Raw genomic sequence first — 17,843 nt, forward strand, 5'->3', positions numbered from 1 at the left:
AGAATATAAACATAGATAGAAATGGTTGTAGGCCCAAATGCATGTAGTCAATCCACCTAGTGGGACCAAGGCTTGTGATTGTCGTTGTTGATGTTGTAGTCATATATGTAAAGAGGAATTATGAGTTTTAGTTTCTTACAATATTATTTTGTTTCCCAATTACATATTTGTCTATCTATGCATGGCTGGACATAAGGCTTTTCATCAATTATTGCAATTGAACATGCGACTTCTTGCATAACTTTCTCTATCCATGAAAGTTCTACCTTTCTTCTCCTCATTTATCCATGTATGATTATATTTGGCAGGAAGTCTAACCTAATGTAGACATTCAGCCAAGGAAACAGATTAAGTTTTGAATTAATGGAACAGATGTTGGAAGATAAGTATCCTCCAACTTACTACAATGGCAATTATTTCAACACTAGAAGAACTTAAGCTTCCATTTAGAATGTCTTATGGGGCATTTGGTATCTAGCTTAGTTAGTGACAGGATTAAACAATACCATCCCATGTTTGGTAAAAGGAGGCATTACCTGATGTTATTACTATACCATGTTTGGAGTGTGAAAGTGCAAATGAGGTATTACTTGGTATCAAAAGGCAAACGACCAAACTACTGTTTTCCCAATAATTATATTTTCATATGTAAATAAGTATATGTTCATATAACTATATATGTAATAATATTTTCATATATATTATTATTTTATAATTATATTAAAATAACAATAAATAAATAAGCTCCGGCCAATGTGGACAGAGCTTGGAACACCATCCCTGTGCTCTGGCAAACCGAGAGTGAGCAATCAAGTGAGAGAGAGAGAGAGATAAGCTATGGCAGAGATAATCTGGAAATCGAGATCGACACAATGATGGTGGGGGAGATGATGGTGGTGGCAAAGCTTCCAGATTTGGGTTCTGATGAAAGCTTAAGTTGAAGCTCCCATGGTAGATGATAGTCCGCCATGGTTGAAGCTCGCAAATCTGGGAGCTCCAACTCCCAGATCATGAGTCCTTGGCAACTATACGTGTCACTGACGACACCCATGTTGTCGCTGGTCATCGGCTGGGTAGATGGGAGAGAAGAAAAGAAGCATTGGGCTTTTATATCTGGGATAAGACGGTCCAACTTGCCAATACTTCTTGTTGAAGAACGGAGATATGAAAATACTTGTTGTTTGTACCGAAGATAGGATGATAAGAAGAGGTTTGAAAGATTTGAAATTAAAGCAAGCTAAGCCAATAAAAAAGGGATAATAAGTTAGAGATAAAGTAGCTCCATAAACATAGGTTCTTAAGTTTAAATCCTATCTTATCTCCTATCTCATCTGTTGTATCCTATTTGTATTTTGAATTCCTGTATTCTAAGATCAAACCGAGGCCTGCTCATGTATAAATACCTGTCACGACCCTAGGATTTAGCTAGGGTCTAGGACGGAATTGGGAAGGATTCGGGAGGGAAACGAAGAAGGATTGGAGGGAGATATACAGCAGAAATCAAGAGAAATGAGAGAGAATTAGGAAGAATAATAGGGAGAAAGTAAGGAGGGAAAATATGAATTCACTATATTATTTCAGCATACATTTCTCTACATACCAAGACCTATTTATAGGTTGTTCAACTAGAAGTAGAGTCTAAGAACGGCACCCATGTGCACTATAACAGAACTAATAGCATTTCCTAACCAACAATGTAACTAATTACAGTTTTGCCCCAGTAATATCCCAAGGGTCATGACAATACCCCATCTATATTCAATACAAATTGAGAAAGCAGTTCATTTGTTAATTTCCAATTATCACTAAGGTGTTCCTACTTAGGTTCTTTCATTTTTCCACTTCTCTTCCTACCTAACATGGTATCCAATACCCCAAACATGGGATTACCATGCTAGGAGGTAATATCTCCTGTTAATCCATGTAACAAACAGGCCATTTGGGTATCCAATTGTAGCTTGAGTTAGCATTAGTTTGAATATAAAGAATCTTAAATCCAGTTTTCAATAACAGGTCAAAGCAATTTCAGCTTAAAAAAAAATACTAAGTAGCCTTCATTTTTTTAAAGTATCATCTCAGAAGTTGTCAAAACCTAGGGTTTTCCTAGGGTTTGGATGGAAAATTGAGAAGAGTATGGGGAAGAATTAGACAGAAATGGAGGGAGACAACAAGAATAGAAGGAGAACAGAGGAGATCGAGAGGGGAAACAGAGAATTGGGAGGGAAATTAGAGAAAATTTGAGGGGGGAAATTAGAATTCAATTCATTCAACAACATGCCTTCGCATCCTCTAATTGTGGCTTATATATAGCCTAACAGCCTCCCACATGCACCCATGTGCAGTACAAACGGTAAGGACGAATATCTGTAACAGAAAAGGAAAGAAAATTACAATTACTACCCTAGGAACGTGACAATGTTTTTGAGGTTGCCTATGATGCATCTAGCATTAGTATTAGAGGTGTTCATAGCCAAGAGGGTCACCCAATAGCATTCTTTAGCGAGAAACTCAATGGAGCTAAACAAAAATATTCCACTTATGATAAAGAGTTATATGTTGTTGTCTAGTCTCTTCCCTATTGGAGGTACCATCTATTACCACAATAATTTGTTCTATATTATGATCACCAAGCATTAAAATACTTGCAATCTCAAAAGAAGTTGAATTCTAGGCATGCTAAGTACGTAGAATTCCTTAGCGAGTACACCTTTGTCCTTAAGCATTGTTTCAAGGTTGATAACAAAGTAGTTGATGCCCTTAGCCAGGTAGTTAGTTTCTTCAAGTGATGAATACAGAGGTTATTAGTTTTGATAAGGTGAAGGGCACTTACCCTAATTATCTAGATTTTGACTCTATTTACCTTGAGGTTAGTCAAGATAATCACTGCCCCCTTGTTGATTTTGTCATTCATGATGGTTACTTTTTTAAAGAAACTAAGTTGTGCATTCCGTGGACTTCATTTAAAGACTTTCTCATATGAGAAATGTGTAACAGAACGTAAATGGAAGATTGAGGGAGAGAAAAACTCAAGAGAGAAAACTAGAACCTCGTCCAATCTTTGATTGAGAAAATCAGAATAAATCTCAATACAATTACAATAGAAAGGTTACTTTATATATAGCCTTGATTACTGCAACTATAAACATATCAAGCTAGCAATCCTCTACAACCGAAACCACATCCTAATAATACACTCAACCAATTACAAACACAACATATAGAGTGATAAACAATATCAAGACAACTACAACTGATCGACTGCCTTAGTGTCTTCAACATTCCCCTTCAATTTAGACCTCCTGAAAGTATCCTGCAGTGCTGCTTCTGTAACAGCATCAGTGCTGCTTTTAGTGTCTTCAACATGCCCCTTCAATTTAGACCTCCTGAAAGTATCCTGCCACTGCATCTGCAGTAGATAAATGCTGATACACAGGAGTCATTTTAAGACCAATCTTACCACACAAGAACAGAAACCTATCTTTTGGTAGAGCTTTAGTAAAAATATCAGCAACTTGATACATTGTGGGAACATAACGGATTTCAACAGCACCACATTCAACCTTTTCCCAAACAAAATGAATATCAATCTCGATGTGTTTAGTTCTGGAATGAAAAACTGGATTTTCAGAGATAGACTTGGCTGCCAAATTATCACACCACAGTATAGGAGGAGCGGAACATGAAAAACCAAGTTCATGAAAAAGAGATTTCAACCAGAGTATTTCAGTAACCCCTTGGGCAACAGCCCGGTATTCAGCTTCTCCAATCGATCTTGCAACCACGGTTTGCTTCTTAGAACCCCAAACCAGAAGATTATTCCCAAGAAAAACACACCAGCCACTAGTAGATCGCCTGGTGATCTTGCAACCAGCATGATCAGCATCTGTATAAACACTAAGAGGCAAATCAAGAAAGGATGGAGTAAACACCAAACCAAGGCCTACTGTCCCTTTAAGATATCGAAGTAATCTCTTACAAACTTGCCAATGTTGATCCTTAGGACAGCTTAAGAACTGACTCAACTTGTTTACCACAAAGGCAACATTTGGCCTGGTATATGTAAGATATTGAAGAGAGCCTAAAATGGTTCTATAAAGAGTAAGATCAAAAAACAAATCCCCTTCATCAATCAACGAGGTGGCAGAACTTAAAAGAATAGCACACGATTTACAATCAACCATAGCAGCCTTTTTGAGTAAATCGAGAGTATATTTGGACTGTGTGAGATAAAGACCAGTGGAATCTCAGTAAGCCTCAAATCCAAGAAAATAGTTGAATGAACCAAGTGTCTTCAAGGCAAAATGTTTATCTAAATCACCAATAAAAGCATGCAAGGCAGTAGAGTTTGACCCAATTATCAAGATATCATCAACATAAACAAGCACAAACAAAACAAACTTGGATGTCCTCTTAATAAAGAGAGATGCATCTGAGACTGATCGCACAAAACCCTAGCTTTGAAGAGCAGTTCGAAGCTTAGTATACCAAGCTCTTGGAGCTTGCTTAAGACCATAGAGCGATTTCTTCAAGTGACAAACATAGGAAGGACGAGACTGATCAAGAAAACCCTCAGGTTGTTCCATGAACACTGCCTCATTAAGATCTCTATTTAAAAATGCATTATTCACATCAACTTGCTGAATATCCCAACCATATGTAACAGCTAATGAAAATAAAACCCTAATAGTCGGTGCCTTGACAACTGGACTAAAGGTTTCAGCAAAATCAATACCAGGTGTTTGGAGAAACCCTTTAGCAACAAGTCTAGCTTTGTACTTGAGAAGAGAGCCATCAGGATTGTATTTAATACGAAAAACCCATTTACAGCCTATGATGTTCATATTAGAGGAGAACGGAACAAGATCCCAAGTCTAATTTCTTAGCAAAGCTGAATATTCTTCCTCCATGGCCTTAGTCCAATTGGGGTCTAAGAGAGCTTCTTGAACATAATGGGGCTCTAGAGAACTCACCAAGGCATAAGGAGAAGTGAGAGAAAGTTGTTTGGCTTTTGCACGGGTAATCATAGGATGAGTAGGAAGATTTGAAGCCTTTTTAGATAATGGAACAGCAGGTGAAACAAGAGAAGAAGAAGACTGATCAGGAGCAGCAGAATCAGCAGTAGTGACAGGACTAGAAATTAAGAAACCAGAGGAATCAGGTTGCGGTGCTACCAGAGGAGAATGACCAGAAGGGAAAGAAGAACAGGAATGCAAAATGGCAGTAGACAAGCCTGGACTGGATACCGACTGAGGAGTAAGGGAGGAAGAAGGAAACAAATTTTGAAATGGAAACTCCTCAAGATGAAAGATTACATGTCTGGAAATATAAACTCGACCAGAAGAGTGTATACACTTATATCCAACTTGAACATGACTATAACCAAGAAAAACACACTTGGAGGAATGAAAATTAAACTTGTGCTTCTTATAAGGCCGAAGATAAGCAAAACAAGCACAACCAAATGGCTGTAAATACATGTACTTAGGCTGCTTGTGATATAATTTCTCAAATGGAGTAAGGAATCGAAGTGATGAGGCTGGAAGTAAATTGATAAGGTAGACAGCAGTTTGAAAAGCTTCTACCCAATATTTCAAAGGCATATTAGCATGGGCTAACAAAGTAAGACCTATTTCAGCAATGTGCCTATGTTTTCTTTCAGCCACACCATTTTGTTGATATGTGTAGGGACAAGAAAAACAAGATTGAATACCATAGGTATGAAGATAGGGTAAAAAGGCTTTAAACTCTCCACCATTATTAGTTTGAAGGGTTTTGAGTTTAAACTAATATTGTAATTCAGCAAACTTATGAAAAGTTTTGAAAATGGATAACGCTTCAGACTTGAGTTTCATTGGATACAATCATGTATAACGAGTATAGGCATCAACAAAGACAATATAATACCTATAACCCTCAACAGACAACATAGGAGCAAGCCCCCAGAGATCTGAATAGATTAACTCCAAGGGATGAGTTGCTGTAATTGGACATTGTGCAAAAGGTAATTGATGCAATTTACCTAATTTGCAAGAATCACAAAAATGACAAACCAGTAGAAGAACAAGGAATACTGATTTTATTTAGAATTTGTTTCAATACAGAAAATGAGGGACAACCCAAACAAGAATGCCACTGCTGACAAATTTTATCAGAACAAGAGACTTGCATGCAAGACTTATTACAATTTTCATGATGAGAATTACAACCTTCTAAACAGAAAACAGGTGAAATAGAAGGCCTTGACAACTTTGCAGAAGAAACTGCAGTAGAAGAAAATGAAACAGCAGGTGATTCAACAGGAACAACTGTTGGATCCAGCTAATAGAGGCCATTTTTAAGAGTTCCTCGAAGTAGCACCTTGCCCGAAACTTTGTCCTTAATTAAACAAAAATGATAATGAAATTCAGCAATGACATTATGATCATTTGTAAGATGAGAAACACTCATTAAATTCTTTTTCATACATGGAACATGAAGAATTTGAGACAAAGAAAGAACTGATGGAGGAATAGTTTGAGTAAGCAAGTGACTAGATCCAACATTAGTAATAGGAAGAGTCTTACCATTTCCTACTACTACTTTGTCGCTGCCACTATAAGGAGTATGAAGAGAAAGGTTATTAATGCTAGAAGTGATATGGTTTGTAGCACCAGAGTCTACACACCAAAAGGTATCTCCGAACTGATAGGAGGAGGATGAAGAAGGTTGATATTGGTCAGTCACAAACTGGGAGGACACACCATGATGAGCCTCAGGAGCAAACCCTAGATCTATCAAGAAAGCTCCATTAGTCTCATTAGACGCCACAAACGCCTGAGAATTAGATTCATTACCACCTCTCCCAAAAGAAGGTCGCTGAAAGTTGCTATCAAACCGATGATAACATATATCAGCTAGATGTCCTGGTTTTCCACATAATTGACAATAAAACCTCTTGCCATAAGAACGACCTCTACCTCTTCCTCCTCTAAAACCATTTCCTCGACCACCTCTATTTTGAGAACTGCCTCTACCATTATTCATAGTGGTATTTCGACCTTGTTGTGGAGCATAGCTAACATTCATAGCAACATAATCAAACTTATGCACTGTATTAGACAAATTCATATTCTTTGTAGCTAAGCGTTGCTCATGCATCATTAAAAGATACTGGACTTTTTCAAGATCAATTTCATCCATTTGATATGTAATTAAACCAACAACTATGACATAGTCCTCATCTAATCCATGCAGAATCGTCATTAATAGATCTTAATCATTTAATGGCTCTCCTATAGCTGTCAGTGCGTGATTAATTGTTTTGACTTGTAAAACATAGTCATTCACAGTCATATCACATTTCTTAATAGATCTAAGTTGCTATTTTAATTGAAATGAACAAGCAACTATTTGACGAGAAACAAGCTATCAAGCGTAGACCATACCTCTGCTGCAAACTCACAATGTATAACTTGACCAATTACCTCCTTGTCTATAGTCGAAAATAGCCACCCTAGCAAAAGATGATCTCATTGCATCCAATTCAGAAACTCAGGATTGACAATCAGCTCATTTCCTTCCGATTGAACATATTTCGAAGGCAGATATGTCTTGTTCAGGAACGGTTGCAAATCAAAAGCCCTAACTGTGGCTAGGATCTGCGCCTTCCAATATAGGTAATTATTCGAATCTAGTTTCGCGGGAATGAAACTAAAAACCTTAGCAATAGAAGCAAAATCCGATAAAGCGGTCGATGACAAGGAGGAAGCAGATGAGGTTGAATCACGAGAAGCCATGGACGCAAGTCACGATGGCTCTGATACCATGTAACAGAACGTAAATGGAAGATTGAGGGAGAGAAAAACTCAAGAGAGAAAACTAGAACCTTGTCCAATCTTTGATTGAGAAAATCAGAATAAATCTCAATACAATTACAATAGAAAGGCTACCTTATATATAGCCTTGATTACCGCAACTATAAACATATCAAGCTAGCAATCCTCTACAACCGAAACCACATCCTAATAATACACTCAACCAATTACAAACACAACATATAGAGTGACAAACAATATCAAGACAACTACAACTGATCGACTGCCTTAGTGTCTTCAACAAAATGCATGCAGGGGGATTAACTGGTCATTTTGAAAGAGAGAAGACTATTGCACTAGTTGAGGATAGATTTTATTGACCATCTTTGAAAAGGTATATCTCTAGGATTGTTTCACAGTGTCGCACATGAACATGGGTTCTACACTCCTCTTCCTATCCCACATATCCCGTGACAATATGTGAGTATGGATTTCATTTTAGGTCTACCCAAGACTGGTAGGGGACATGACTTAATTCTTGTAGTAGTGGATAGGAATTTTAAAATGGCACATTTTCTTCCTTGTAGTAAGGTAACAGATGCGTCCCATGTTGCTAAATTGATCTTTAGAGAAGTTGTTAAATTGCATGGTTTACCTTCTCCATTGTATTTGATAGAGATGTCAAATTTGTTAGTTATTTTTGAAAGACACTATGAAAACTATTTGGGACAAGTTTGAAATTCACTTATGCCTTCTATCCCCAAATTGATAGACAAATCGAAGTTGTGAATCGTGGTTTAGGAGACTTGCTTAGGTGCCTTGAAGGTGAGAAGCCTGGTAATTGGGCTTTGGTTTTCCCAACTGCTAAGTTTGCCTATAACAACTCTATTAATAAGTCCACTAGAAAAAAATGCTTTGAGATTGTTCGCAGTTACTCCCTTTGCACCCCTATTGATCTTGTACTCTTACCCCCAGATGCCAAAATTTCTAAGCATGTTGAAAATTTTACCCAACACATCCATGACTTACATGTTGAGATTAGAAGGAAAATTGCAATGAGTAATGTTGACTATAAACTTGATGCTGATGTACATTGTAGGAAAATTGCAATGAGTAAGGTTACTATGTCATGATTCATATTCACCCTAAGCGTTTCCCTAAATATTCCTTCAAGAAACTACATGCTTGAGCTAGTGGCCCCTTTCCTATCATTCGAAAACTTGGACCTAATGCTTATTTACTCAACTTACCTACTAATATGAATATTAGTCATGTTTTCAATGTGGAAGATATAACTCCTCAACAAAGGCACATTTGAGTCTTCGCTCTTGCCTTCTAGTGATCCTACAGGTCACCAAGTTCCTTGTACCCCACGCATACAACAGCAAAAGGATGTGATTCATGTTGTGCTTGACAATGAGATTGTGGCTTCTTCTCGTGGTGGTGGTTATCGTTGTTTTCTTGTCAAATGGAAAGATCGACCAGATTTCGATAACACTTGGATTACCGAAGAGGATTTTCAAGTCCTATATCCTAAGCTCTTGTAGTGGTATTTACAATCCAACTCGTTGAAACCGAGTTCTTTTCAACTGAGGGAGAATGATGAATATCATAGAGACAAATATTTCAAGAAACAATAATTTAGGAGAAAAAGTAGAAATTAATATTGTTTTATTCATTTCCTTGTTTTAATTTGTTTTCTAGTTCCCTTTAATTTCTTTTGTCCTAGAATCCTAATTAGATTAGGATTACCTTTATTAGCTTAATTACCAAGGAATCCTAGTCATAAAGGAATTCTCGTTAGAATATCTATTAATTGTCTATAAATAATCCTTCATAAAGTATTGAATGACAGATTTTGATTAATAACATTGAATATTGCTTAGCTTTGAGAAATGAGGATTACTCTTGTTTCTTTTGGTTTGGGTTATGCATCATAATATACCTTTATACCATGGCACCCACAGCCATAGAGACCGTTAATCATGTTCACAAAGACAGATAAAATATTAATGTTGATTTCTGTTTTACTCATTACCATCACTCGGGAGACGTACGTTCCCTCACCTTCTGACAAATCTTCTGCAACCTGGCTTTCTTCTCCAGATCTCACACTTTTAAGCAGTTTGTTAGCCAACCATTCACTCGTAATTAACAGCAGCCAGTTAGCTTAAACCTAATTATATTTCAACATTTGGCAGCAGAAAGAGGAATTTGAAATGTAGTACTGTCTGATACTTCAAAATTTTAGAAGAGATAAATGCCATGCAGTTCTAAATTGCAATCAGCCTCGCTAGCTACTAATCTTCAATCACTCGTAAAATATAGGGGAATTATCCTAAAACTTGGATTGCTTCTGCGCTTTCTGAGTGAGTTCCTTCCTCCGCTATGCCTTACTGCTCCCAAGTCAATGACAAAACAAGTTAATCCTATCCTATGTATGCTTTCTTGACTACCATATCCAAAAGCGAAAGGCAAGATCAGTAAGAACGTGATGGCATATTTTGCGAACAATTAAATATATAAATGAGGTCATAAATCCTCACCCACCATAAGTTAAAACCAGCATTAGAATACGATACGTACAGGTCATTTGACTTGCAAAATCATGACCTAAAACACAAAAATAGTCAACTACAACCAAAAAGCTAACCTTCCATTATCGCAGCCCATTGGTCCTTGAACAGAAACCCGGACGACCTCAAAACCCGTCTGCAGCTCTCCAATATAGCCTCCCTCGACCTCAATTCCAACCTTTCCACCTCCGTCGTACACATCAACTGCACCTTGGTATTCCTCCACTCGCTCCTCGGAACCCGACTCTTAGCAAACTGAACCAACTTCGAAACCGACCGTCCGGCGGCCTCGGGATCGTCGGCGAACCGGTGCAATCCTGGCTCGACCTTGAGAGAGCTGGAGCCAGTTCCATCGAGGCCAATAACCGCGCCATCGTTGAGGAACTCGTAGACGTGGACTCGGGAGCCGGAGGACGCAGCATCGATGACGATTCCGAAGAGGTTGGGTTTGGGTTGGTGTCGAACGAATCTGGGGGAGCGGAAGAGTCCGAAGGCGGTGGAGAGGAGGTAGAAGAGGAAGGGAATGGCGAGGAGGGAGGCAGCGACGATGAGGCGCTTGTCGCGGTGGTAGGTGGAGGACGAGGGTTTGGGCAGGAGATGATGGTGGAGTGAACGAGGGTGGGGCGGAACCCTAGATTGGAGGTTGGATAGGTCCATGGCTATATTGATTATTGCGAAGCTTTGTGTTAAAAATGAAAGCTATGAGCAGGCGGAGAGACGATCGGCCGCCATTGTCGCACTGTGTTTGGAGCGACAAGGCTCTGATCGGATTCGCCGGAACCCGGAAGGGATGGGGCGCAAACAAAACAAGTTTCGGTTATGTACTTTTATTATGCGTAATGCTAATCGTAATAATAAGTACATTTTATTATTAATTAATAAATTTATTTTAAAATTTATAAATACACTAAAATACACATTATTGAAAAAAATATTCATTTATTACATTTCAACCATTTATTATTATTATTATTATTATTCAAATCCAATATTTAAAATTTGCAATTAGGTTTCTATAATTTGAGTTTGAGTTTTAAGAATGTCATCCTATAAATTTAAGAATATCTCATCAAATTTTTTCAATAACATCATTGACCCTTCCCTTCTTCACTCATCCATCTCAACATGGATGGGTTAAGTTACATTGTGTAAAATAATGCTTGAGCAGTGGATCAAATTACATTAGACATGTTATAATTAAACTTAATTTTTATACATACGATCAATTTTATAATTATATAAAGTTATGGAAAAGTTATGTCAATTTTTTTGTTATTGTTATATAGGAAGGCCTATATATATATATATATAGAAGATGTATCTCTTATGTTAATGGATGAAAAGAGAAAAATATTTATTTACATTGTAAAACTTGTTCTCAATTGTTTCATCAAATTTTTTGTTTTCTCTATTTATTTTTTCTTATTCTTTGTTGTACGATCTCTAACATTGTGTTATCAAAGTAGGTTTGATGGCTTCAATGAAAAATTATGTTCCATTTCAATATCCTATTCTAATAAGGATAATTTTGATAATTGGTCTATTCGAATGAAGACAATTCTTAGATCTCAAAGTACTTGGGAGATTGTTGATAGAAGATAAATGAGATTGAAGATGAGACGATTAATGTTGAAGCAAACTCAAAATGATGAGTTGAAGAAGAATAGGAAAAAGAACCAACGTGTTTTTTTTATCATCCATCAATGTTTGGATGATTTTATGTTTGAGAAGATGGCTAATGCCACAATCTCAAATGAAGCATGGGAAATTCTTCAAAAGTCTTATAAAGGAATGGATAGAATGAATAAATTTCACCTTTAAACACTTCGGTGAATTTGAAGCACTTCAGTTGAAAGAGTTGGAATCCATTTCTGATTATTTTTCAAAAGTACAAGTCATAGTCAACTAGATAAAAAGAAATGGTGAATAAGTGTCAAAGATACAAATCGTGGAGAAAATTCTTCACTCTCTAGATCCTAAGTTTAAGCATGTTGTCGTGATAATTGAATAGTACAAAGATTTTGACACTATGACTATTGAACAAGTAGATCTTTACAAGCCCATGAATGAAGATTAAATAATGGGAAACAAGAGTTTATGGAGCATGTATTGCAAGCAAAATTCTATCTTAAACACAAGGAAGAAGCACAATAAAAGTAGGAGTTCATAGAAGTTGTGGATGAGGTCGTAGAAAAGCCATAAGGACCACGTAGAGGCAGTGATCTATACAAAAATGAAGAAAATGGCCAAAGTTTTTTTGAAGTCCATGGACGTGGAAGGGAAAGAGGCTACCCTAAAAAAAAAGGCACGTCGCAAATGGAATGTTATAATAAAGAAAAAGGAAGAGACAGTTGAGTCTACCTTATTATTATTACTCAAGAAAGAAGACAACAACACCTAGTACTTGAACAATAGAGCTAGCAATCACATGTGTAGAGAAAAGAGAAATATTTGTGATACTTTATGAATATGCAGGAGGAGATATACTTTTTAGAGATTCTTTCAAAATGCAAATTAAAGGTAAAGGTACCATACTAGTTCACTTGAGAAATGGCGATCATAAACTTATTCTTGATGTCTATTATTTGTCAAAATTAAATAATGATATTTTTAGTTTGGGATAATTCATAGAAAAAGACAATAAAATCCACACAAAAAAATCATAACCTTTAGGTAATAGATCATAATGCTAATTTGTTTGCTAAGGTGAATATGACAAGAAATATAATGTTCCTATTGACACACTAGATTGATTCACTAAGATGTTTCAATATTTTTGTGAAAATTTCATATTGGCTTTGGTGCATGAGATTTGGCCATCTAAATTTTGGAAGACTTGAAGAATTGAGAGACAAGAATACACTAATAGGTCTACCCTTCACTAATCATCTAGAGTAACTAGGTGAAGCATGTCTTGTTGGCAAACAAGCTAAAAAGAGTTTTCCCTAGAAATTGTTTTCAAGATCAATCGAACCACTCTAACTTGTGCATGCTAATATTTGTGGGCACATCAATTCACCTTCACTTGGTAAAAGCAGTTATTTATTGCTTTTTGTGATGACTTTAGTAAGAAGTCTTGAGAGTATTTTCTAAAAATAAAATCTAAAACTTATGGGGTGCTTAAAAATCTTAAAGTTCTTGTTGAGAAAGTGTCCGAATATGAGATTAAAGCTTTAATAATTGATAGTGAGAGAGAATTTATTTTAACTGAATTTAATATTTTTTGTGAGAAACATGATCTTTGACAGTACCTAAGTTATCATAACAGAATGGTGTAGTTGAAAGAAAAAACAAGACAATTCTTAACATGTTCTAGAACATGTTGAGAATGAAATGAATGCTTAAGGAATTTTGGGTAAAAGCAGTTTCATGTGTTGTATATAGTTGTTTTTTCACTAAAAGATTGAAAAATATGACACCCCAATAAGCTTTGAGGGGTAAGAAGCCAAATGTTTTTCACTTGCATGTTTTTGGAAGTCTTGCTTATGCTCATGTACTCGAATAAGAGACATCAAAGCTTGATAATAGGAGCCAATAGTATGTTTTTATTGGCTATGAAACAAACTCCAAAAGTTAAAAGTTGTACGACCCAAATAATGGAAAAATATATATTAGTAGAGATGTAGAGTTCGATGAAGAAGTGACTTGGAATTGGGAAAGTGAAAAGGAAGACTCTTGTGGCATCTTTCCTTACTTCCATGATGAATAGGACAATTATGAGATTTTACCTAAGTGCACCAACCCACTAGTAATGCCTATTATTTAAGAAGGAATTAGAGAACAAGAGAAGCTTGCGACTCTAATACTAAGAAGATCAACTAAAGAACAAAGAATGTGAGAAAAAATATAAGGATTATTATTTAGAGAATAATAATTTTTTTGTTTTTTCTGTTTCTTTGCAGATATTGAATCGTTGACCCTTAAAAGGCTGCAAAAGAAGAAAAATAAAGACAAGCTATGAACAAAAAAATCAATGCCATAGAAAATAATGAGACATGGGAATTGTCCACTTGACCCAAAGATCAAAAACTAGTTGGAGTCAAGTGGATTTATAGGATAAAGAATAATGCTAATGGGAAAGGAAAGTTAAAAAATGCAAGGTAAGGCTTGTCACAAAATGCTACATTCAAAAACATGGAATTGATTATGAAAAAGTATTTACTCCATTTGCTCATATGGAAACAATCATATTATTGATTTATATTGTTGCTCAAAGAGGATGGAAAATTCCTCAGTTGGATGTCAAATTTGCCTTCCTCAATGGGTTTCTAATCTGCCTTCCTCAATGGGTTTCTTGAAGATGAGATTTATGTCGAGCAACCCCAGTATATGAAATCAAAAGCAAATAAGATAAGGTTTTAAAGCTAAAGAAAACATTGTATAGCTTGAAACAAGCCCCAAGGGCATGAAATAGCAAAACTGAAAATTATTTTCAACATCATGGGTTTACTAGGTGTACTCATATATACGTTCCCTATGTTAAAGTCTATAAAAATAATATTTGGTTTGTTTGTCTGTATGTGGATGGTCTCACATTTACAAGCAACAATCCAAGTACATTTGAAGAATTCAGAAGTGCTATGGTAAGAGAATTTGAAATGATTGATATAGGGCTTGTGTCCTACTATCTGGCCCTTGAGGTGAATCAATTGAAAGAGGGATTTTTTGTTTCCCAAAAAGCTATACAAGCGAGGTAGTGAAGAAATATAATAGTTTGGGTGCAAACCTATCAACACACCTATGAATCTTGGAATAAAACTACTGAAATTTGAAGAAAGTAAGAGAGTTGATCCAACACTTTTTAGAAGTCTTGTGGAAGCCTAATGTATTTAACTTGTACAATTTTAGATATACTCTTTCTTTGTTATTGGGTTGTGAGCTGTTACATGGAAAACCCCTGTTTTACTCACATAAAGGCAATTAAAAAAAAATGCATTATCTCTCATAGGTATACTTAATTTTGGGTTGTTATATTCATCATCCAAGATATTTAAGCTATTTGGTTATTGTAATAGCAATTTTGCTGAAAATACTGATGATAGGAAGAGTACTAATGGCTTTATTTTCTTTGTGGGTAACACTCTCAAGTTGTGAGTCATAGTACGTTGTTGCAACATCTAGTGCCTGTCATGTTATTTGACTTCAAAGATTGTTGAAAGAAATTCATCTACCACAAGAAAAAGCTACAAATATTTTCATTGACAACAATTTTGTTCACGCTCCTTGCAAAGAGTCCAATTTTTTATGATTGCAGTAATTACATAGACACAAGATATGGGTAAATCACACTATAGATCACTAAATTTTAGTGTGTTTTTTATTTTCATCACTAAACTTTAATTCTTTGCAATGTGATCATAGAAATTTAAAAAATTTTATAATGTGATCACATATAAGATTTTCTGGTTACTCTACAGGCGGAGTAGGTGACGTGGCGCTAATGTTGTAAATAATAAAAATTATTGTGCAATGACAACCAATCAGAATGTGCCACGTGTCAAACCCATCAGCGCCACGTGGCATGTTCTAATTAGTTGTTATTGCACCATATTTTTATTGTTTGCCATATTAGCGCTATGTGAGCGCCACTTCGGCTATAGAGTGGCTAGAAAATCTTATATACGACCACATTGTAAAATTTGTTAAACTTATTTGATTACATTGTAAATAATTAAAGTTTAGTGACCAAAATTTAGTGATCCTTGGTGTGATTTACCCCTCACAATATATCATTTTATTCGTGAATACATTACTAAGTGCAGGTGAAACTTAGTTGTACAATAACACTTGATCAAATTACTAATATGTTCACAAAGCCTCTCAAATATAATATGTTTTTCAAATTTTGAAGTCCACTGAGAGTGATTCAAATAAATCAAGTTTAAAAGGGGTGTTAGAAATTAAACTTAATTTTTATAATTACAGTTAGTTATTGAAAATAGATTTTATAATGTCTAATTTGTTTTTCTCTTTCTTTCTATTTGTCTTCTCTTTCTTTTTTGTACGATCTCCACAAACTCATGATATTTTTTTAATTTCCAAATATAGATACTTGGAGATATATCTAGTTGTGAAAAATTGTTTCAATTTTCTAAAAAATTGCTCAACAAAAAATAGTCCAAATACAAAATATTTTCAAATGAAAATTAGAGATTTGGAAATGCAATTTTCCAAATTTAAGGTAAACCTTGAAAATTACTTAAATGAATTGAAGATTTGCAAAACGCGATTTTTCAACAAATTTTACAAATCATCTCCATATCATTTTTTAACTCAAATCACATTAAAAAAATTAAAGAATATCGCATTTGGTTTTTTAACAAATGTTTTAATTTTTTAAATTAAAAATTAGCTTTTTCTTTTTTAACATGAGAACACGTTTTTCAAGTTTTAATAAAAATGAAAACTAAAAAATTATGAAAAATTATTTCCCACAACTAAACTAACCTCAACAAATTTGTAAGCATGAAAATGGTAGAAAAATCAAATGAGTGTTTCGTGATACCATAGATCTCATGTGCAATATTTCAAATCATCAAGATACTATTTATATTTGGAAACTTATTTTAAAAAGGTTTGTGATATTATATATTACTAAAAATTAATAACAAATATATTAATTGCACAAGAATACGAATATATTTTAAATGTGCAATGTTATCTTAAAGTTTAATCGATTAAAGTGATATATACAATTTAATTTTGGACTATTGGGTATTAAATTGTCATAGAATTAATGTGTAGAGACAGAATTTATATTTTTAAATTGATGAGGGGTTAATTTAAAAATACTAAAAAAAGTTAACTGTTTGATTCAATTATACGTAATGGGTCATGATTCTTAATTGAACGAGAATTTTTCATATCTCTCTGCATTTCCATCAACATTGAAAAAGAATTATCAAGAATTACGTATTAATTAGAAAATCATAATTCTTTCGAACAATCACAATAATAAATTCAGGTACATTTTCGCTATCTTCATTCTTCTTCTTCTCTTTAAACCAAGAAAGTAATCAAAAACCATGTTTAAGACATTATATTTGGATATAATTATGGTCCATGAATATTGTTTTAAGTTCCAATAATTTCTACACACAACACAAGAAATTCAATGGGAAATAGCTTTGCAAAGCTTAAGAGCTATTTACTTGTGTAAAATAAGAGTAGTTTTTTAAAAAATATCTCTACAAAGATAAAAAAGTTGAAAACTATGTTCAAAATGTTTTTTTTTCCTAAATTGGAGAATATAAAACAAAATTTAGTTTTTTAAAACTATATTAAACTTTATAAAACATCTTTAACACGTTTTTTTTTTTTTTAATTTGAGCCCCACGTGAAATCCTATCATAAACAATTTTTTCTCTTTTGTATATCTTTTTCTGAGTGTTTCATTTGCATTCACTCAGCCATTCACTACACTTTCCTCTCTTTTTTTTTTTTTTTTTCTGTTGTCCTTGCCACTGCGACGATA

The 17,843-nt window shown here is 34.9% G+C and overlaps 1 protein-coding gene across 2 annotated transcripts in view; it reads right to left on the bottom strand.

Annotated features, from left to right (window-relative positions):
- LOC127796690 (probable apyrase 6) overlaps positions 1-11,180 on the bottom strand; it is a 57,466-nt gene extending 46,286 nt beyond the window's left edge. For both annotated transcript variants that reach the window (XM_052328979.1, XM_052328977.1), the window contains exon 1: positions 10,447-11,180. In XM_052328979.1, the coding sequence (XP_052184939.1) occupies positions 10,447-11,026 (580 nt within the window). In that variant the 5' untranslated portion in view covers positions 11,027-11,180. The remainder of the gene's footprint in view (positions 1-10,446) is intronic.
- Between the last annotated feature and the right edge of the window lie 6,663 nt (positions 11,181-17,843).

Source organism: Diospyros lotus, chromosome 3 (genome assembly GCF_014633365.1).
Source record: "Diospyros lotus cultivar Yz01 chromosome 3, ASM1463336v1, whole genome shotgun sequence".
Taxonomy (NCBI): Eukaryota; Viridiplantae; Streptophyta; class Magnoliopsida; order Ericales; family Ebenaceae; genus Diospyros; species Diospyros lotus.